The 21,474-nt window shown below is 36.9% G+C and overlaps 4 protein-coding genes across 4 annotated transcripts; 2 read left to right on the top strand and 2 right to left on the bottom strand.

The window, feature by feature from the left end:
• Positions 1-2,383: 2,383 nt before the first annotated feature.
• On the bottom strand, positions 2,384-4,342 carry GCK72_023816 (uncharacterized protein; the record flags this gene model as incomplete). The annotated part of the gene is made up of 9 exons (XM_053735570.1): positions 2,384-2,408; positions 2,461-2,550; positions 2,596-2,654; positions 2,710-2,769; positions 2,823-2,957; positions 3,042-3,170; positions 3,429-3,659; positions 3,713-3,816; positions 4,279-4,342. 9 exons carry the CDS (start codon positions 4,340-4,342, stop codon positions 2,384-2,386), a joined length of 897 nt encoding a protein of 298 aa, XP_053579136.1.
• Positions 4,343-8,940: 4,598 nt separating this feature from the next.
• Positions 8,941-12,752, top strand: GCK72_023815 (uncharacterized protein; the record flags this gene model as incomplete). The annotated part of the gene is made up of 16 exons (XM_053735569.1): positions 8,941-9,018; positions 9,612-9,722; positions 9,771-9,899; positions 9,946-10,104; positions 10,176-10,406; positions 10,455-10,720; positions 10,770-10,864; positions 10,909-11,025; positions 11,071-11,192; positions 11,235-11,307; positions 11,373-11,488; positions 11,539-11,725; positions 11,774-12,075; positions 12,427-12,486; positions 12,537-12,599; positions 12,645-12,752. 16 exons carry the CDS (start codon positions 8,941-8,943, stop codon positions 12,750-12,752), a joined length of 2,217 nt encoding a protein of 738 aa, XP_053579135.1.
• Positions 12,753-13,692: 940 nt separating this feature from the next.
• On the top strand, positions 13,693-14,920 carry GCK72_023814 (uncharacterized protein; the record flags this gene model as incomplete). The annotated part of the gene is made up of 6 exons (XM_003109564.2): positions 13,693-13,836; positions 14,049-14,149; positions 14,223-14,312; positions 14,359-14,519; positions 14,567-14,712; positions 14,759-14,920. The coding sequence occupies 6 exons, from the start codon at positions 13,693-13,695 to the stop codon at positions 14,918-14,920; spliced, it is 804 nt and encodes a 267-aa protein (XP_003109612.1).
• Positions 14,921-15,213: 293 nt separating this feature from the next.
• GCK72_023813 (uncharacterized protein) lies at positions 15,214-16,738 on the bottom strand (the record flags this gene model as incomplete). Its single annotated transcript, XM_053735568.1, has 7 exons — positions 15,214-15,409; positions 15,453-15,580; positions 15,628-15,699; positions 15,783-16,007; positions 16,055-16,327; positions 16,377-16,508; positions 16,559-16,738. The coding sequence occupies 7 exons, from the start codon at positions 16,736-16,738 to the stop codon at positions 15,214-15,216; spliced, it is 1,206 nt and encodes a 401-aa protein (XP_053579134.1).
• Between the last annotated feature and the right edge of the window lie 4,736 nt (positions 16,739-21,474).

The following is a 21,474-nucleotide window of genomic DNA, read 5'->3' as shown; positions in this document are numbered from 1 at the left end:
ACATAAACATTTGATGTGACGAAGTTCTTCTCGAGAAGAGAAGGAGTGGGAGAAAAGGAGAGAAATACGCCATTCCGTAGATTGCTCCGTCAATCAGATCTCTCTTTCTCCAGAAATGTTAGAAGATCGTCTGTCTCTTAGTTTTTGTTCTCCTCTCTTATTCCTCTTTTTTTTTCTCATTTGTGATGATTTTATATTCGACTCAATTTTCTCATTCATTCATTCTCTTCAGCGTACAGCATCATACTGGATCGCTAGAAAATTCCAGCGGGGCACATTAAATAATGAAGAGTAAAGGTCAAACCGAGAAGATTATTTTCTCATGAGCTTACTCGGTGTCAACAAAAAATAAAAAGATTATAAGGTGACGTCTTTGCAAAAAAAGACCAATCATTTTTAATACATTCTCTTTCATCTGAGCGATCAAAAAACTTGCATCCAAATTTATTTCTATGACAAAATTTCGTAGTTGCAGAAATATCAATGACTCAAGCAAATTAAAACTGAACGAAAAAATTATAGTCAAAAATAACAAAGCTTCCTTACAGTAATCCGTATAATTATATTAGAACTAACAAAAGTGTATAGTGAACAAAGAAAGAAAACACAAAAGAAAATTCATGGGAATAGATTTCAAATACTTGAAAGCTGAGCCCACCCCCACTCAGAAATATGATAAATGGATGAGCTGAGATGGTAACAAGAGGGGACCCAGATGAAAAAAATTGAAGACGTTCAGGGGTTCTTCGGCAACCATATAAGTGGCTTCTGCGAAACCACAAGTGGTTAGAAAGGAAACCAAGAAAACGATTTATCGTTTATGGGGTACGACAAAGACCTGGAGGTTTGGAGGCATCGCGAGAGTACATACACTTGATGAGGTTATGTGCTCTGTGGATGAGTGCTACTGCAACACATCAGAAAAGGCAAGAATGCAAATTTGGTTAATTGAATTGTCCAGAAAAGCAGAAACGAGAAATAAAGAAAAGAAAACGAGGAGAAGAAATGAGGAATCAAGAGAAGAGTATTTTGTTGAAGAACCAGAGAATGAATTAAAACAAGCAGCAGAAAATAAGCAGCAGACGGAATGGATTTGTAGCACACATCCTTTGATGAATATTTAGTTCAAAAAATTATTGTAGTGAGAAACAACCATTCCCCAATTACTTCAATAATCGGAAGACCCAAAACGAAATCATGCTGTGAGGATGCTTTGCGCCCCGTTCGGAAACTGAGCTCAACAGAAGCGGGTGACTGAGATATCTCATTGTGAAGAATACTAAACGAGATGCTGGCATTGTCTTCACATTTCACACTTACACCTCATGTAACAAAATATCCGAAAAGAAAATCTGAGAGGTCTGAGTGTGACACTTTTTTCTCCGTTATGAGACGCGAGAAGTTTAGCGAGTTTCTGTGCATGTGTTGTGGTGCTCCTCACACCGCCACCAAAATCATTTCTTTTTTCAGAACGGACGGGCCACACGGTGACGAAAAGCGACCCAGGGACAAGAGAGGCAGCAGTAAATAAGCACGTTCTCAGATGTTTTCGTTGGTCCGGCCCCCAACTAACAAAAAGAAGATGCGGAAAAATTTTGTTGGGTGGCCAGAAGCGACATGGTTCAAACAGCTATGCTACAGAATCTAGAAGCGACAGACACGCATCGAATTGAATTTTCAATTAATCAACAAATGAATTGAGATGAGAGCCAGAATGGCTGACTAACTAGCTTTAGTATTTTTTCAGAGTGATGTCAGGTTTCTTGCTCACAGAACTTGTCAAGAATAAAAAAATCGTATTGTGTGTTATTTGTGATTAGTGAAGATGCGTGGTTGAAAATATTAAAAATATTTTTTTGCACGACGGGTTGCGTAAAAAATACCAACAATGTTTTGAAGACAGTGTGTTTACAGTTTCACCAAACGTTCCAATAACTCAGCAAAATGGAATTACTGTTCTAGGAAATAAGTGATATTTTACCAGACAGTAAGTAACCATCATTAGTACCTATATCCGGACTTACTTACAAACAGTGAGTAATAATATCATAAAAAAGTTCACTAGTCTACGAGATACGGCAAATTTTTTTTCAAAAAAGGTACACCCCATCTACCCCCATAACAATGGAAAAACAGCTACCATGCAGACGCAAGTTGGAGAGTCACCAAAAACTCAAAGCTCACCGACTTCTACTATAAAATGTTTTATTCAATTGGAAAAAAGACCGGGGTAAAAGAAATAAGAGTGAAAAAGTGGTAGCGAATGAATAAATGTGCACAAAGAGTTTTTGACAGAAAGGAAGTAGCAAGATTGACACATTCATTGAATACGATGGCGTGTGGAGAAGAAGAAAATGAAGAGAGAAGCATCGGAGTTTCATATTCAGCTGTACTTGAGCGCACTTATTCTGAAATAAAAAAAGAATAGAGAAAAGAATATTGAATGGTTAGTACAAATACTTTTTGGTCACACGCTTCCTTTGGTTTTTGATAAATCTCGACATCATCTCTATAGGAAATGGGAAAACGATCGTATTGTTCTTCTCGGAGCTGGGAATGTTGAAATTGAAATAATGACACAGTTACCGACAATACCTGATACTATTCAATGTTTGTAGATACCGTAGTTGAATTGCACATGGTGACATGGAAATCTGAAAATCATTCGATTCGACATATTCTTGCATTCTGACTCCGTCCTAAAATTACCACATCCGCCGCCTCTGCCAATGCCATCGACGCATTTTTTTCTCCTTCGGCGGCTATTATCTGAAAGGAATGTTCCGGCATTGTGTCTAGACCCTATACAATCTTGAACCAACTTTAGCCATCGCCTCCCTGGTTGCTTCTGCTTCAGCGGCCATTGCGCGTTGCAATTGGTACGGAAGACGAACATCTTTCATCTCTACGCGTTCGACTTTTACGCCCCATGGGATTGTTGTTTCGTCCAGAGTTGCCTAAAATGTAGATATTTTGTGTTGTGAATTGGGAGGGAGATATCGAGAAATAAGTGATGATTTGAGACAAATGTGGAAACCAACCTGCATTTGTAGAGAGATCACATCACGATCGGAGAGCATTTCAGTCAGAGTTTTTGTACCGAGAATGTTTCGCAAAGTGGTTTGAGCAAGAAGTTTTGTAGATCTGGCGGCATCTTCAATGTTGATTACCTGTAACATGAAACATATGTAAGTGAGTGGAGAAGTTTGAAGATACACTATTATTTTTATCATAAATTGATATTTTCCAATTACAGTCAAAACTATTCATTGATTTGACGAATCTGTTTTACCAATTTCAGGTATGAAGCTGATTTTTGAATTCTGAATTCCAGTTTATTGTAGACAGCGATAATAGAGCTACGAACATTTTTGGATCTAGGAAACTAGCATTCCACTACACTCAAATAACAATCCTTTTATACCAACCGAGATAGTTGCATTGCAAATTCTGAAGAAGACTACTGCATCCACCGCAACAGTCACCGCATCCTTTGATAACAACTCCTGTGGTGGAACTTCGAATGATAATGTTCTCAAATCAATTTTCTTATAAGAGTCTATACATGGCACTACGAAGAATAGTCCCGGACCTCGAGCCCCGCCAGGTTTCACCCGTCCCAATCGGAATATCACAGCTCTCTCATATTCCTGTGCAACCTGCAAAATTATCACATTGAGAAGAGTGAAATGATGATGATATTAGAAACCACCTTTACACATAGAAATATTGATATTGGCAATGTGAGAACTGCAAGAATATATGAGAAGATTGTGAGTATCCAACCGCATGCCGTAAAATCCACTTTATCGGACACTGGAAAAAGATAGCAGTTCGGTGTAAAGTATAAAGATTACTGGGGAGTTTGCTTTACTGAGGTATTGATTCATTATTTCAGTATAACTTGTTATTAATGCACTAGTAATTCAAAAGTTTTACTAGAGCAATTTTTGAGCTTCAGCACTTCAGCTATAGAAAAATGCATGAAGTATTATCTCATCTTTAAATTAAAATTAGTTTCTGTAAATGACTGCAAGATTTTCACCAATTATCATTTTAATAAACTGAGTAACTTACAGTTACAAAAAACATTCAGTTACCGTACCAGTGTAGAAAAAACAACCTTACCCATAGTGTTTCGGAGAACAAAGCCCATGAGGCAGTATCTGTGTCTACCACAAGGGAAAAAACAGAATATGACAATAGGTGCACCAGGTATTGCCTTTAGAGAAAAGGACTCAATAGAAAAAGCAAAAAGAATAGGAAAAAAGAACTCACTCTCCATGAACCTGGGAGCCGCGCGGCCTCTCGTAGGTTTACGGGGTTGTGGTTGGTTAGGCATGTTTGTCGGCTCCTGAAACGACGTATTTTTGACGAGATAAATCTTCCGTGACACGACAATCGGAAAAGGTCATTGCGAGAACAAGAACGCTGCGCAACCCATCCGAGTCTCTCTATTTGAAATTTTCTATTCATACTTTCTTCGATGAAAGTTTATCTTTTCTTTTAGGTTGGTTCGTACAAAACCAATTTTAAGTTTGCGTGCCCTGTTTTTTCTTTTGAATGACTTTAAATTTGAAATCCGGAAATAAATCGGAGGGCGAAAAAACACATGAAAGAGAATGAGTTGTTGGAAAAGAAAGAGAAGCGTTTGAAGTTGAAGAGGATCTTCTATTTAGTGGTGCAACAAACAATTCAGTGAAAAAAGACATAACTGGGAAGAACCGAGAATGAGAAAAGAGTACTTGAAAACTTTCCGTTTTTATGTAATTACTATTTTCACATTCTCTGCTCGTTTAGTTCTTGTTTGTTTGTATAAAAGAATTGATGAGCTGAAAATTGGATGGCAAATTGAGAATTCGTTGAAAAAAGAGAAGAGAAATTCAGGAGTAGATGAAGGACAACATGAAAACATACGTTCTGTTTCTGTTTTTCAGAAAAAAACCCTTCTTCAAATGAACTCAGCTCAATCCACCGAAATGGGCTATTCTGATGTCTTTTTAGATGGATGGATGTGAAATATTCAGTCATTTTTATATGTAAAAAGAAGATATGTTCTATTCCAAAAGTCGTTATGACTTCTAACCTCCAATTGACATAGGTCACGTAAAGAACAATTGAAACAAATGGAGAGGAAGAGTTGGGCCCAAGAATAAAACCTCGAAAAATGCCGAAAGAGAGACTAGAAAGGAAGCAAAAGAAGAAAACAGCAAAAGAAAAAAGAGTCAAGTTTTGAAACAAGTCTGCATAAAAGTTCAAAAGTGCTCATGGCAGAGCCAACTGCTATCAGCGGATCAGACGCGAGAAACAAGAAATGAGTGAGAGAATGAGCCAAAAAGAGAGTGGTTTTGTGTCTTCCGAAACGCTTGGGTCCCCTCCTGAAAATTCCTAAGGGAGCCACGTTTCACAGCTTCCATTCTCAACTACCAACCACGGCTTCTTTATCTTCACGCCTTCGCCGTTTTTTTCAGCTTATTGACATAACATACACATAAAATACGCACCCCCCCCCCTCTTTAACCAAAGCAAAATGCCAAAAAGAATAGGAAAAGAAAAGAAAGCTCATCTCTCCAACAACAATGAAATACACACATACATATACATACCCCCAACATAAAACTCGACGAACGGAAACAATGCGTAGATTTAATTATGTCCTCTCTTGACGTGTGAAAGTGTGTTTCGAGGAATCCAGAGTTAGAAACAAAAAATCAAAAGAAGAAATACACAAAAAAGCAGTAGGATTGACTGTTTTTCGTACTTCAAAAGTCCTCGCACTCTACATTTTGCTTTTGGTTGGGAAATACATTTCCGAAACGCACCGTGAAATTTGATAGTTGCCCAGTGAGCTCGTGGACCTCAGGACAAGAGAGCAAGCGGTGACACAATTCTGAAATTGAAATGCTCTCCGGTGGCCGCTTGTGGTCCAAGCTTTGATCTCTTTGAAGTGGCAAAGTTAACGGATCAGTATCTCAAAACTCTAATTTGACAAGTAATAGTGGAAACTTTTTCGGATTAGTGTAACTGTGGTCTTTTCAAAAAATTATTTGCGGCTCGGACTTGAACAAGTGAAGTTTTAGCAGATTTGTGAAAGTTGCACCGAACCACTTTATGACTTTTTCACTTCATACTCAAAATAATGGCTCCGGATGTTTATCTTTTGGTTTTCGCTTTGGTTTTTTAGACCCCCTTACTGCTTTCCCCCTTTCATAGTAGTTTTATAGTTTCATTTTATATCAAATTGAGAAAAAAAACTGGGGACGGAAAGTTGTTTCTAGAAAAATATGCAAAACAGGAAAAATATGTTTGAACCGAATATTTCTGGCTGTCCGGAGCTTTCTCCAAAAGATTGAATGGCTCTCGGTTGAATGATGAGATGACTTCTGCTCTGCTCTTTCCGGGAGTAATTTGGGGGTTAGGAAGAAGATGGTTTGAAAAAAAAGAGAGAAATGGAATGAAACAGTCGAAATTAGAAAAAAAAGAGAAAAAAAGAGAATAAGAAAAGCAGGTCGTACTTGGATAGACTGCCCACAACTAACGTCTCCGTCCAATTGTGGGGTGAGTTTCGATAAAGAAAGAGAAGAAGAAAAGGGAAAGAAAAGAAAGTTGTTTGGAAATGACTTCAATTCTTTTTTCGTCCAGATTGTCATCAGTTTGTTCCGTTCCACCTATTGTTGGAGCATTTTGGTTGGATTGGAATAGAAAGTTGAGATTTTGGACAAAGATAGGAATTCTTTGTGCAGATGCAAAATTTATGCATGTTATTTTTTATTTTCCTATTTGAAAGAGGAAATACCGTGTAAACCCTATTCCGCCTGCTTCCCGATTTGAGGAGCCCTTTAATACAGTTCCCCGCAAGCGGTTTAATTTTTTTCTCTATCATCCACATTTGCAGATCTCAACCGGTTCTTTCACACTAGTATTAAACTATTTTCGTTGTTAAAATGTAGTATGCTATGAATTTTCACGATTTTCTAAGTGTTTAGAAACATATTCAATGAACTCGTTATCGAAAACTATTGAATTAAAATTAAGAGGCAGTCAGGGAAAATCTTCAACAATAGAGATGCATGCACCTTAAATATAGTTTTTACGGTATATGGTAAAAAAGAATTGATGAGTAAAAAGGTCGTGGACAGACGTGGAAAGTTTTAACTGCTGTAAGAGTGGCAATTATGTGAAGTAGTTTATGCTGCAGACGGAGTTGCAAACAATCAATAAACTCTTGTCAAAATCGGAAACAAAATTTGAATATAACCGAGGACTAGTGATTCTATGATGTTGGAAGAACATAGCAACAATTTGAAAATTATTTAATTATCGCATGCTCGGCGGTAAAATTTGTCTACAACACCGACCAATTGAGATTGTTTTGTGCCAATAAAATCGATGTGTTTTTTAATAAATGTCTTGTTAACTTGTTTTAAGGACTCTTCTATGTTATTATAATTATTTGTTTATGGATCACGAATAACGAATTTTGAAACGAATTGAAACAGTAGTCTCTTGGATACTGTTCTGCGGCTCTTTATCTCAAGTTACGACACACAAAAAAAAACATTTTCGGGGTTTAAATTTTAGTTGCATATTTATAATACGGTTCAATAAAAATGAAATTTTCATGACCTCGACATTTTTACCTCAGTGACGCATTTCACTGGTCAGGTATAGTATTTTACATAACCACATTAGTTTATAACTATTTTCAATCATGTGTAACTGTTACCAATGATTGTTTATAGTTGATAAGATATCTTTTATCTTAACAATTTGTGACTTCTGGAACTAGTTCCAATGAGAATATCTCCTCTGCTTCTGCTGTTCACACTCATAATATTTCTCATGAAAGTAATATTTATTATAGCTATGAACAATATTATAACCATACAATTTACCAGAACTCTCATTTTGCGGCCGTCAATAAATGCGACTTCTGTGTAAAAGTCCTTCAGTGTGTCTATGGACAATTGGGGAAGTCAGTTGGCAGCAAACGGTTGCTAGAACACAAATTGGTTGGAACGTGTAAGAGATATCCAGAGGTTAGCTATTGAAGAGATATCCAGAGGACTCTCCAAACTTGTGTATATACTGTGTTTCAGTACCGTAAAACTTGTCTTTCAATGGCAAAATCCAATATTCCAAAGATTTTCAACGACTTGCAGCCTGGAACCTATGATCCTGTTAAAACTTGCACAGACCTCAAGGTGAGTTATTATTTTTTGTTGTAAACCAGATGTCTCTGCTGGCCCCCACGTTGAATTTTTTTCAGGAGTGCTCCCAAGATAAACTTCATGTTTTCTGATCATTTACGCTATACAGTAGATTAATGAATGCGTCGCTTCTTGAATTTGGTTTCGAAGCACGAATTTGATAAATCTTTTTCGGTTTTTGTGGGGTTTTAATAAATGTAAAGTAATAGTTCATTTTGTTCTTACTCTTTTTCTCTTTTTTTCATATTTTTCTATCCTCATTCATACGACTCACTATGTGCCAGTCCCCCAGCTTATCCACGCCCCCAAATTTTTACCACTCCCATATACATCGCTGGCAATAAAGAAAAATAAAGGCGGCTTCTAAATATAATTATCAATATAGAGCACAATTCTAGGGCTCTTCGACTGGTTTCCTTCATCGACCCTCGGGGGTTGTGAATATTTTTCTATTTCCTTTAATGTTTTCGGTGGACTATGTGATCATAGAATTACAAACATTTCGTTATTTTTTCTCCCTTCAATGTCCTAATAAAGTAAACAATTTTCAATGCTTTTCTCAATTTGCACTTTTTCTATAATCCTCGAAAATTTCAGTTTTGATCTTTGTGTTCTTTGCAAAGTTTGGTGTTTTACAGATATAACGTCAGGTAAGAAAAAACAAGTGTCTTTTTCGGTGCCTGATGAGAATGACCCTCCACCGGCAGTTGTTGTTGTAGACACCACAGAAATGAATGGTCCAGCTTCTCAGCTTATGAATTATCCAATTGTTCGACGAGACACAATTATAGATGAAAATGCGATGCAGGTAGGTGATAAAGTGTTTTGTTCAGTTGTAGTTTTTGGTTTGACAATAACGTTCCTTCTCTGTTTACAACATCAGAAATTATGTATTTTTGAAGTTAGAAACATAATTTTGAGCAAATAGTTTTATTTTACGGCCGAGTTTTATCAGTATTTGGCGCGACCTATGTTTGAGAATTTCCATCCGATGTGTAGGCGCAACCCGATCTACAATATCAAAGCAGTCTTTTTTTATAATTTTATTTTTATATGTGTAAACTGCATTCTCGAAAAATGTTGAGAAATTAAAGGAAGAATTCCGTTTCCATGTATTATTTCCTTGCGCATCGTCTGTCCTCGGAAGCCATTCGACCACGCAGACACAATGAAAAAGACCGAAAAAAATTTCGCTGTAGTGGAGAAGACAAACTTGTTACTTTAGAGATTACCAAAATAAAAAAGCATTTTTACTTGATGATGTAGTATGAAAAGTTGAAAAAGTGATAAAGGTCTCAAACATGTTAAAAGTATGATTGTGAGTTTTGAAACTCATACATTATTGGATATTTGCTAAATTATAAAAAATTTGATATGGTTCGAATTTTTCAAAAATTTCAGCATCTTTTGCTTCATGAAAGCATATGGAGCCATGCTTTCAAGAAAAAGAGAAAGCGAGGGGCTTCTGTCAATCGTCCTTCCAAACTGAAAAGATTCGTGTCTTTACTACAGGTACTTACTACTACCATTCCATGTTGTCTTCTCAATTATTCTATTTAGATTATTTATGACAAATCTCGTGTACATTATATAGTTCCAATTATTCTTCTCATTGCATATTCCGTACTGGGCGGATTGATTTTTTGGTCTATCGAACGCCCTAACGAAGAGCTAATGTTAGCGGATAAGGTTGAGAATCTTATAGATGTCGTTTACAAGGCAATCATGGTTTCAGAGAAATTACATTGCTGCGTTGACGGATGATTTAGTAGAAGTGTTGATGCAGATTCACAACCGGTTGATTGATTTCAACAGGGCTTACAGCAACAATACTTACTTGTTAATGATACACTATCGAGGATATCGCAAGTTTGCATTAAACCAGATTCACAAGGTACGTGAAAGGGCTTTGCTTGTAACACAAACAGTTGAATAGTGAACAAAAATCAGAAGCACGTTTTTTAGAGTGTATACTGGTACACCTTATCCACTTTCTATCTTACGGAACATGAGATGCATAAAGTGGTAGCTCTCCGTCCAAAGAACCCTGAGCAGTTGTGGAAAAGACACTTCGAGAGTAACTTTGGGAGAATTCGTGCTCTGAAAAATTATACAGAACAGTTGTGCTTACGCTGTTGGGAGTTAGGTGTGGAAGGCGCAAATCATGGATGGACGAGATATAATTATAGTCTGATGGTAGGCGTTTAAACACTCTCAACATTCATACAAATTGTTTATTTTCAGGTGAATCAAAGTGTTGAAGAGTATAACAATTCAGTTGGTCTCGGTCATGTTTTGACACCAGTTTGGACTTTTTGGAATGCAATGTTTCTAGCAGTAACCACATATACCACAATTGGATATGGTAACATTACTGCCAAGACTAAACTAGGAAAGTTGGCTGCAATGGTTTATGCTGTCGTCGGAATTCCTTTGGTTCTTATGATACTTCATAAATCAGGTCGATTATTTTTAATGGGATTAGAACACATGTGGGATTTTATTTTGAGGTGAGTGGCAGGCACTAACTATTTATATCATGAACATTTTATTTTGAAGAATCACTGATAGTTTCTGTGTTGGATCGGGTAAACAACGGGTTCGGAACACTGGTGAAGATAGAATATCCGAAATGCCTCTTATTCTCGCTATAGGTATTTCATTATTTCTTTTTCTGATCACTCAAAATAATTGACAGGTGTCGCATTTGGCTGGATGTTCTTATGTGCCGCAATATTCTTGAGATTTGAGAAGGATTGGGATTATTTCAAAAGTTTTTACTTTTTCTTCTGTTCTCTCACTACAATTGGATACGGTATTTTGATATATGTCTCCAAGAAATATTTTAAAAGCGTTTCAGGTGATGTGACTCCGACAAATAGTGAAGATATGTTCATTATATTTGGTTTAATTATTATCGGACTGTCATTAGTGTCTATGTGCATTAATGTCATCCAACTGAAATTGGAAAAGCTTTTCGAGGTCCGTCAACGACTCATGTTGAATAATCAATTGTTTTTTTAGGAGCTCCTTCTTACTTTGATGGAGGAACTGAATGCAGATCCCGATGGCACTCGCTTGAAAGCTGGTACAATTGGTGAGGATAAAGAAAAAATAGATTGACTAGTGCACGTGACGAAGAATAATGTGCTCTGTTTTTAGGCGCGCGAGAAATGTGGAGAGCTTGGAAAAAACGAAGAGAAAAATTGAGTAATGGTTTGGAGAAAGCAAAAGGAGCTCGGAATGCAGCAAATAAAGCAAGCGAGAATTTCGTGAAGGTTTGTCGTAAGGAGGCAAAAAAACTTTTTCGAATGAGAACATGTTCCAGATGTTGCCGTTCTCTAGAAAACGAGAACGTCAGCACCTGATAGCTGAACTTCAAAAGAAACTTCAACGAAAGGAAAAAAGTACTCAAACTGATTTCGGCTACCCTCACTGTGAAGAAGCATACACAGAGACAAGTGATGTTGACAGCTGTATCACGGATTTCCGTCATTCAGTCATCTCGGATAAATGTAATGCATTATATAGGTCTAATGAAACAATCTGGAATACTTTTTCAGCGACTCATCACTTACTATTGATACCAGATGGTCCAATTTGCGGACCGTCTCGTTGTGAGAGTCGGCCAGTTGTTGCAATGGCAGAAGCATCATTATGTTCCTCATCTTCTGTCAACCCGTCTTCATATCCTTCGTCTCATCGTCTGAGTTCCACTATCCCATCATCATCACCAGGATCTAGAACCTCAGCTCCATCCGCTGCGAGTTCAGCCAAATCTGCCCCAGCTGCTAGTCCTAGCAGGCAACCTCCAGTTGTAGATTTTGATCCCAGTCGCCGATGGACATTTGTAGCAACAAATCGAGTTAGTATTTCATTCATTTTCTCTTTGTAAACTCCCACGCCGCAAGTAGGAAAGTTTTTTCTCGTATCACTTCTTCTTATCGATTCTATGTTAGCTAATGTAAGAGCCAATGCCTGTGACATGTCCGCTGCTTGAAAAGCCGTGGGTATATAAGCAGCCTCTACCTCAGCTCACTCGTTCTCTATAGAACATATACTGGAACTTGTGGAGAGAGTGGCCACTGACGGTTCTAAATTATATCGAGCTGGTCTCGTTAGATCCTGTAATATGAAAACAGGTTATAGAAACGTAGTCATCGGCTAGTGTTCCTAAAAAAAATTTTGGGTCATTAAGTGATAGAGTGATTTTCAGAATAATCAACGCGGATATCCAAGAGGATTGGTAGTCCCATATATGTACACCAGACCATTAGTTCGTTTATATCCAGTATAATATACTGTGTAAAACGCTTACTGTTTCAGAGTTCAACCGTTCATACCACTGAAGTACGACGTTTATTAGCAGAAATAGAAGCCCGTCTTCAGGTGAGGTTGTGTGTGAATTTGTATATTCTGATTGCTAAATTTCAGGATTGTCGATCGCTTGCTACACCAACAAACTCTATTCGTGGAACTGTTTCCGAGAGATCTTTTTCAAGATCTGTTGTCTCTGACACTTCGATTCCGGAAGAATTATAAATAACCTACAAAAAAAAGATATTTGAACAAATTGCTGTCTATTATAATGCTTTACCTCTTCTTCATTATTTCGTGTCTTTCTTATTCTCTCACTGATTGATCTTTCATCTCTATTTGTCTATAAAATAATAAGGATTGTGAAATTTCGCATTTTTCCAGATGGTAGAAGATGAAGATTGGTGGTTGTGGAAAAACTGGAGGTTCACCTACAACAAAGACTTATTATTTCATCATCGGTTGTAGCAAAAGTGTTTCCGGTGAACACGAGCCACCTAATATGAAAACAAACTTCCACAGACATTCTGAACGTTTAACCCATTCCCTGATATACCCAGGAAATGCATTCTTCCTATTTTCATTTTTTGAAATTTTGTGGTTTTTCTTCGTCCGTCTTGGAAAATGAATCGCCAGTCTTAGGCACTAAAAGGGTTCATCCATTAAAAAGAGGCGCTTCGATCCGTTTTTATGTTGTCCGTCTCCTAGCACTTTTGTTATTAAAAAAGTACAGAACATTTTTATGAGTGTCTGCAGTAGAAAATAAAACATTTTTCTCCTCTCTCTCCAGTTAAAACCCAATAAGAAGCCACATCGCAAGTTGAACGTGTGTATTCAGCCCGAGGGCAACATTCTGACTCTTCACAACTTCTTCCCTCATCAAATTATTACTTTTTGGCTGTAGTTTGTTTTGTTTCCGCAGACATAACCAACCAAGCACTTTCTTCCCGTTTCTTTCTTCTTCCAAAAAAACGTCTTTACCCAAAAAGAGCCAAAGACATCAATTTATTATTGGAGGGGTGAAGATTCCCTTTCCTCGCTTTTTTGCTATATCTATTGTTCCAGCCAAAGCGTGTGAACTATCCATCAAGAAGGGTAGAAAAAGACGCAGATTCATCGGCACCAACCACCTTCATTGAATACTTCTTTTCACTCCGGTTGGCTTATGATTGGCAGAGAATATCAAAAATACTACACTCCCACATTCTTCGACTTCATTGCATTGATATGCTCCTGGGTGTTTCTGGTGGCTACCTTCCCAATTTCCATATTTTTCTGTGTTAAGATTGTCAAAGAATATGATAGAATGGTGAGTCTTCTTGACGCTATTTTTAAATGTTATTTTGGAAGAAAATTAGAAAACTTCACTATGTATTGCTAGAGAGGTCGCAAAGATTGAGATTTGACCCTCTCAAGTGTGTGAAAAACAAAATGAAGAACGGAATAAAAATAATACTCAAATCTCCTTTTTTATAAATTCAATAAGCATTTATTATCACTACTTTATCAAATCTCATTTAGGTAATATTCCGTCTGGGCAGATTATGGCACGACAATCCTAAAGGTCCAGGCATCGTTCTGGTGCTACCATTCATTGATACACACAAAACTGTTGACTTGAGGTGAGCTTTACAGATTTCTTTTTACTTCTGACGTACTAAACTACGACAGTCATCTACTAAAAGGCGATTACAGAGTAATGTCTTATGACGTTCCAACTCAAGAGATGTTGACAAGAGATAGTGTGACGATTGGTGTTGATGCAGCCGTTTATTACAGAACAAGGTAGTGTCTCATAATGTTTTGTTGTCATTCTGTTAATATATTTTAGTGATCCCATAGCAAGTTTAACTCGGGTCAATGACGCTCACTTGTCAACTCGTCAGTTGGCACAGTCGTCGTTAAGAAATGTATTAGGGACTAGATCTTTAGCTGAACTTATGACTGATCGGCATGGGATAGCAGTTCAAGTGAAGCATATTTTGGATAGTGGTGAGTTGAAATAACAACGCCTATTTACTTTAATTTACTGCATTCAGCAACATTATTCTGGGGAATTCATGTAGAACGAGTAGAAATCAAGGATATAAGACTTCCAAGAGAAATGTGTCGGGCGATGGCAGCGGAGGCAGAAGCACAACGTGAAAGTGACGCGAAGGTTGTAACGGCTCAAGGAGAACTTGATGTAAGCATCTAACTTCAATTTTCTAGTACTGTAAAGACTTGTTTAGGCATCAATGTCCTTCCAAAAGGCGGCCGACGAGCTTGCTGGTTCACCAACTGCATTGCAGTTGCGATATCTCCAAACGCTGGTTAAGATTTCCGCACATGACAATCATACAATAATCTTTCCGGTGCCCATGGAATATATAAAAAGGAAGTTTCGAAAATGAAAAAGATTTATCGACTGAATATCAATTCCAAATAAATAAAAATGATTGAAAAAATGTTTCTGTTGATTTGAAGTCTAAAATGTCTCAAATAAAACTGTGATTTCAGTTTCAGATCTCTAAATTCCACAGAACATAATAAGACCAAGATCGAAGAAAAAGTGAATTAAGATTGTTCCCCCAACTTTGTATATGATTTGGATATTTTAAAACAAGAGAAAATAAAGGAATGGAAAAATACTCGAATTGTGAAGTAAATGCTAGAATGAGGACCTTCTGAAAAAGATCATTGTTTCCTAAACAGGATTAGAAGTTGATGATGTTGGCATCATTGGTTGCATCTCGAGAGTGTCCTCCTCCGATGATTGATTCTCAAATTCAACATCCGAAAAGAGTAGCAACTTATCTCCAGCTAAAGCCTTTCCGATGCTCAAAACTTGCTCGGCATGTTGAGCGACCAATTGTCGGTGACGTTGACGAATTCTTTTGAGCCTAAACATACGAGGATGATCAGATCGGTAACTGACGAACGAACCTTCTAGTTTCGAAAGCCGATTTGACTACAACAAATACGAAGGAATTGGTTGCCGAGTTGAAGAGGAGGAAGAAGTGTGATAAGTAGACAGGCAAGAAGCTGGTGGAATTTCCAAATGGTATCAAGATCTGAAATGAGAAAAGTTAAAATTGAAGTTCGCAATGAATATTTCTACCTGGATAGTGGCCATAGCTGTTGGAAGGCACCGGAGGAAAAGGAACTTGCCCAGCAGCATTATTGATATAGCCTTAAACAAAATTTTTAGTTTTAATGAAGATTATTGACTGAATGTTAAGTCTAAAACAATTTTAGACTTAGACTATCTTTTACCTGTAAGCTTTTTGTCTTGTCCTTATCCGCTTGGAACAAATGATTCTGTCCTTGTGCTATGAGGATTGATGCCCGACTATCCATGCTCTGCCTCATACTTTTCAACGTTGAAACCGTCAGAAATGTGATGATTACAAAAGGTCCAAACGTTTTCACTATCGATAAGAAAACCGTCCGATACAGTACTTTGTAGATCATGTTGCTCATCAATGGTGTTTCCAACATCTAAATGTTCGAGGTTGACAAGTTTCTATATTTCTCTAAACTGTAACCTGTTCGGATTCAATCCCTTTGTATACACACGGCGTCAGAGTGTACTCAACGGTGCATGGCAGGCAGATGAGACACGCAACTATCGTCATAATTAGCGGTATGCGGATCAAGCCTACAAACTTCTCAAATATATGACACCATCCAAAGGGGCAGTCACCTCCGACAACTCTCGCATAACTCTTCCTTCTCTGCTTTCTGTGAACCGGAGCAAAGTGAAAAGGTCGCGTAACAGCAAAGAAACGTTCAGCAGTGACTTCGATGAGCATCCATGTCTGAAATAAGAGATAGAAATAGATAGGGTACTAAAAGAACATAATATACCGATGTTATATGTCCACATTCCATCACAGCATTCGAATCGGCCATTTTTCTATCCCATGGTTCGTCTCGAATGGAGAAGTAGTGCATTGTCGCCCACAACGAGTGATGCCATAACCCAGCAAGAAGCATTACCTGAGAATATGAATCTGGGTAAGCACATTATTGAAAATGTTGAAACTCACAATGTCAAGAATAGCCAGACCAGTCAAAGATACCAGCATAGAAGTGTTGATTGATCGAGAAAAGAGTTGTTTTAATGAATAAACGTTTCCAACGATTCCTCCCACGATTACCACAAAAGAAATTGGTCCATCGAATGCCAAGGCCCACGATGTTGGGGGACTTGGACACTCATTTGTCATTACCACCCGCTGATAGAATACAAGCTTCTGAAACAGATGAAACATCCAACAGCACTCACAGAAAAGTGTGGAGAAGAAAAGAAAAGGTGCTCGGTGGTCGGTAGAAAGGGAGAGAGCGAGGATTGATGAATATTTGAATGTGTTATGAGTTTCTACAAAAAAAAGAAAGAAAGAAAAGTGGAGAACTAACCGGCGGGAACTGGAAATGACATGTCCTTATGGAGAACTTACATCTAATGGTTTGAAGGAAAATCAACTATTTTTCTAGAGCTGAAATGGATTCGAAAACAAGCAAAATTGATGTTGATGTGCACTAAATTTGAATCAATAATTTTGATACCTAGGCATCACCTCATTTTAGGCTTCACCTCCAGATGACATTTCTCCATTTTTGGGAGCGGAGAATAGCAGCATCACTGCAAATGATCAGAAGAAATTATCATTTTTACAAATATCAAGGTAAAAAGATTCATCCTGCGACAACTTTTCAAACGAACACTACAAGCGAACCAAATGCACTTCTGTCGTTTGTCGCCCATGAATTTAATTGCAGTGAGCAAAAAAAGATGAGCCTGAGTGGGATGCAGCTCCGTATGGAAATCGTAAAACAAATTGGGAAAAATCTTTTTTTTTCTTTTCTTCAGCTCAAAACACAAATGAATGATTGAACTGTTAGCTCAAAATTACTTTCTGATTTCATTCTGATAATATGATTTCTGGTTTTGTTACGTTGCCCTCTCTCACGACAAAAATAGGAGTGAAGAGGAAAATGAAGCAACAAACTTTTGTCATTCTCAGTAGGTCTACGAGAAATGTATACGGATTGTCCGTGTCCGTTGAAGTGTGCACTTTGAAAATATTTCAGGCAAATTCTGGGAATAGAAAAAAAAGGAAGAAAAAGTCAGAAACATTTAGAAATTAGTTTAGCAAAGAGGACATGGAGGGTGAGTGAAAAAAAGAAAACAAATTAAATTCTGCTCATTTACTGCTGATGATTTTTAGTGTTCCTTTTTCTGGAAAAGTTCCGTTTTTGCATGGAAAAATGTTTGAAGAAATGGAACCAACATATAGTTTGGTTATTATTCCTGACTGCAGGTGACTTCGTAAAATTATCAATATCTTAGATTGTGCAGGGATTATTGAAAACTCATCAGAACGAGTCGTTCGGCTGAGCCAATGACTCGTGGAGTCGTCTGACGCCACTAACCCCTAATTCTTTGTTGGTCGAGAAGACATGGATCAAATCGTTCTTCTTTTTCTTTATGCCGGATTGTGACATAAAAGCGAATAAGCGCACGAAAAAGAAAAATAATAACCGTATCGAGGTTTGATGATCAATGATTCTCCGCTCTTGTTTTTTCCCTTTTTCTCTTTTTTTTCATCTTAAGCTGGTCTAGAAAATGATCATCTCATCATTGTTCGTGTCTTTCATTATTTTTTATGTATTTCCGCATTCCGGAGCTATTAGAAAATGCAAATAAGAAGAAAAAAGAACGTCATCTCATCAGACAGACATTTCAAGAACGCTACTAAGAAATAGCTCATTTAGAATTCGAAAAAGAGTGTGAAGAATGATTTAAATTTTCGAACGTGTGAGTGTTTGGACTAATTACTCACCCTTCCATTCCCGGCTCATTAATACTATCATTTGCGTTAATATATGAGCATTCCAACTGAAAAAAATGGCAAAGATAGGGAAGTGAGCAAACGTTTCATCTCCTTCTATCTCTATCCCCATTTCAAAATTCAAATTGGAGTTTCAAATTTTGAGTTTAACGACCAACTTTAGAGTTATTGGCATTAGACTTTGAAGGCAGAATTCAAAAATGAAAAGTTTGAAAAAAGCGGAATAGTTCACGTGTAAAAAGTTGAACATATGTAATGTGTGGACAAAAAGAGCCAAAAAGGAAAAAGAAGAAGAACATCGAGTGGGTGGAGACTGCTCTTTCATGTTCTAACGTTGCTTGGGGGAACAAAATGGAAAAGAGAGGACTGGATTGATTTATTAAAAGTACAATTTGTAAAGTTGTAATGTGAAAGACAACTTTAGTGCGGATTGGTGACAAGTGGATATTTCATTTTGGTAATAGTTGCCTAGTACGAATTTCCCTAGTTTTGCCACTTGAGAATTGTTTTATTTTTGTTTTGAAAAAAGTCACGAAAACGTAGGTTTTCCTATTTGGGGTGCTTCTTTTATAAAAACGAACAAATCTTCGGTCGGAAATAGTTTTTTTTGGAATGCTCCTTTTCGGATAATGTACTTCAAAACTACATATATTTGAGACAACAATTTTTCATCAAAATGATTCTGGAGGAAAAACAAAAAGAAAAATTGGGGGGGGGGGGGGGGGGGCGTTTTAATATTTTATTCGTTCCAGAAATACATTTGAAACGAAATCGTGAGCAATAAAAAGCTGGTGAGGAACGATGAGGTGTTGATAAGGACTCAATAATCCAAAAGAGCACAAAGTCTTACTGATAAGTTAGGATTAGAAAGACTTGCCTCAAAATCTGCACAAAAACAAATGAACAACGGATAGAAACGGAAGGAGAAATCTTATAACAATCTGGAACTTCAAGTGAAACAATAAAAAAAATGATAAAGGACGCAAGGAAAAAAGAGACTACGATATTGAGTTTTGCAATTTTTCTATCAAATGATTGTTTTACACGTTTTGTTATGTTTTTCAATAAATATGAGAAGGAGTTCATTAATAGATAGGGTTGTTATAAATGATTCAGGGAGGAGCACATGACTGGCAAGATGACCCAAGAAAAATAGGATGGATTGATCTAATAAATTAGCGCGTGGAGACATCCCCAGTCTTCCTACACCAGTCATCTTCCCGTTCAAACTTGTTTATCCAGGAAAAGGTGGGCGATAAATGAATGCGGAGAGAAAATGAAGTATAGCCTGATTATTTGTAATTATGCTGGAAAAACATTCTCCAAAGATCATCGGCCTGTTGTTTTTGTTTTTTTGATCTATACTTGAGGAAATTCACAACAAACGACAGAAACCGAATTTTAATCTTCTTCTTCTAGGTAAATTTTGTTGGTAAAATTGGGAGAGAGAGAAACAACTGATTAGATAGAAACAACATGTTATCTACGGTTAAAAATCAAAAATTTTCAGCTAATGAATGATTCAAAAAGAGAGAACGGAATTCATTGAAGCAGTATATAAACACGTTGTGTTCAATACTTTGGAAGTAACCTTATATTTGGAAATGTTTTGTCAAAATACAAATATCAAAAATGCGGGTAGGTTGTGTTATTGGCAAAATGGAATGAAATAAATGAAATAAAATAAAATAAGAGGAATAGATCAAATTTCCAGTCAGACCGAAGAAAATTCAATTCCGTGTCTCTATCGGAATGACATTGGATTAGAAGTGATATCGATGCTTGTTGAACAGGAGAACTTTTTCTTGGGAGGTTGATTGCCTTGCTGTTACTTTTCTTATTCAAATCAATATAAAATATATTCCTCACGTGGTTTGCCGGTTATTGAAACCCATCCCATAGACATTTTTGAGCTGTTTCTTGTTTTGTTTCGAAAAATTGCTTTTAAAAATTTGACTGAAATCCTAAAACCTATCCAAAAATTGAAGTGTTAAACTATTTCTTGAAAATTTAACAATTCTACAGAAAAAAAACAACACAACCTAATGTAAGTTAATCTTTCTAGTCCAGAAACTTCCTCTTCTGAATATTCCTTCACATTCCTATAACTTAACTTATAAACAAATTTAACTTCTTTGAATTATAAACAAATTTCACGATCTAATATGAAAAATTATGCGACGGCAGGGTAGTAGTGTTAGATAAAAACTACGAAAACGGAAGATTTGGATGGCACATGCACATTGCCTCTTTCCATGAGACACCTAGTTAATCCTTGTCTCTCCTCCTACTTAGAACAAATCCATATCAGTTCGTTTTGAAGAACAAAAAACAGCGAGTCATGATATTAAAACAAGGGATGCTCCTACTAGGAATTGCACGACCCATGAAAGAGAGAAAATGTTCGTACTTCTTATTCTTGATCTATTCAAAAACCAACCAAATCTTTATCTCCCGTTGTTTTATCTTTTTCTAATATAATTCTGGAAATGTGCAGATTATTGTCTTACTCATCTGCAAAGAAATGTCTAATCTTTTTTGGTGCAGCAAAAATCAAATATTTTCAGTTCAGAAGAGCAGAAACTTCTGTTTCAAAATTCGACTCAACGTTATGATGCACCTTCCTAGTCTATGGAATTCGATTAACACATTTTCCGGTATAAAACTGGATAGGAAATGAAAAAATAAATGATTAATGGATAATCCTTACGTCAGAAATGCATCATCTACAATTCTGGAGGGTTGGGGTGATACATCATAATCTGGAAGGCCCCTGACATATTATAACAACAAATAAAGAAAAGAAAAAGAATTGCATCTTTGAAAATCTCAACGAACAATTCAAATTTTGTTATCTTCGTTTAGCATTTGCATTTCCTCACGTTTCATCCGGATATCCATTCAATTTGGTTGAACTTTTCCGGCCTCCATGGTCACAAGTTTAAAAGAAAAAGGGAGATCACTCGGTATATGAAACACCAAACCAAATTATCCAGTCATCTCATTATGAGAGAAATATTAAGGGTGATACATATAAGAAAACAAGCCAAAAGTTTAGAAATCGAGGCAATAGAGTATTAAATTAGGATACGTGACATTACTCGGTTTGC

Source organism: Caenorhabditis remanei, chromosome X (genome assembly GCF_010183535.1).
Source record: "Caenorhabditis remanei strain PX506 chromosome X, whole genome shotgun sequence".
In the NCBI taxonomy this organism is placed as follows: Eukaryota; Metazoa; Nematoda; class Chromadorea; order Rhabditida; family Rhabditidae; genus Caenorhabditis; species Caenorhabditis remanei.
The sequence above is the reverse complement of the archived record's forward strand: the minus strand, read 5'-3'. Positions and strand labels throughout refer to the sequence as shown.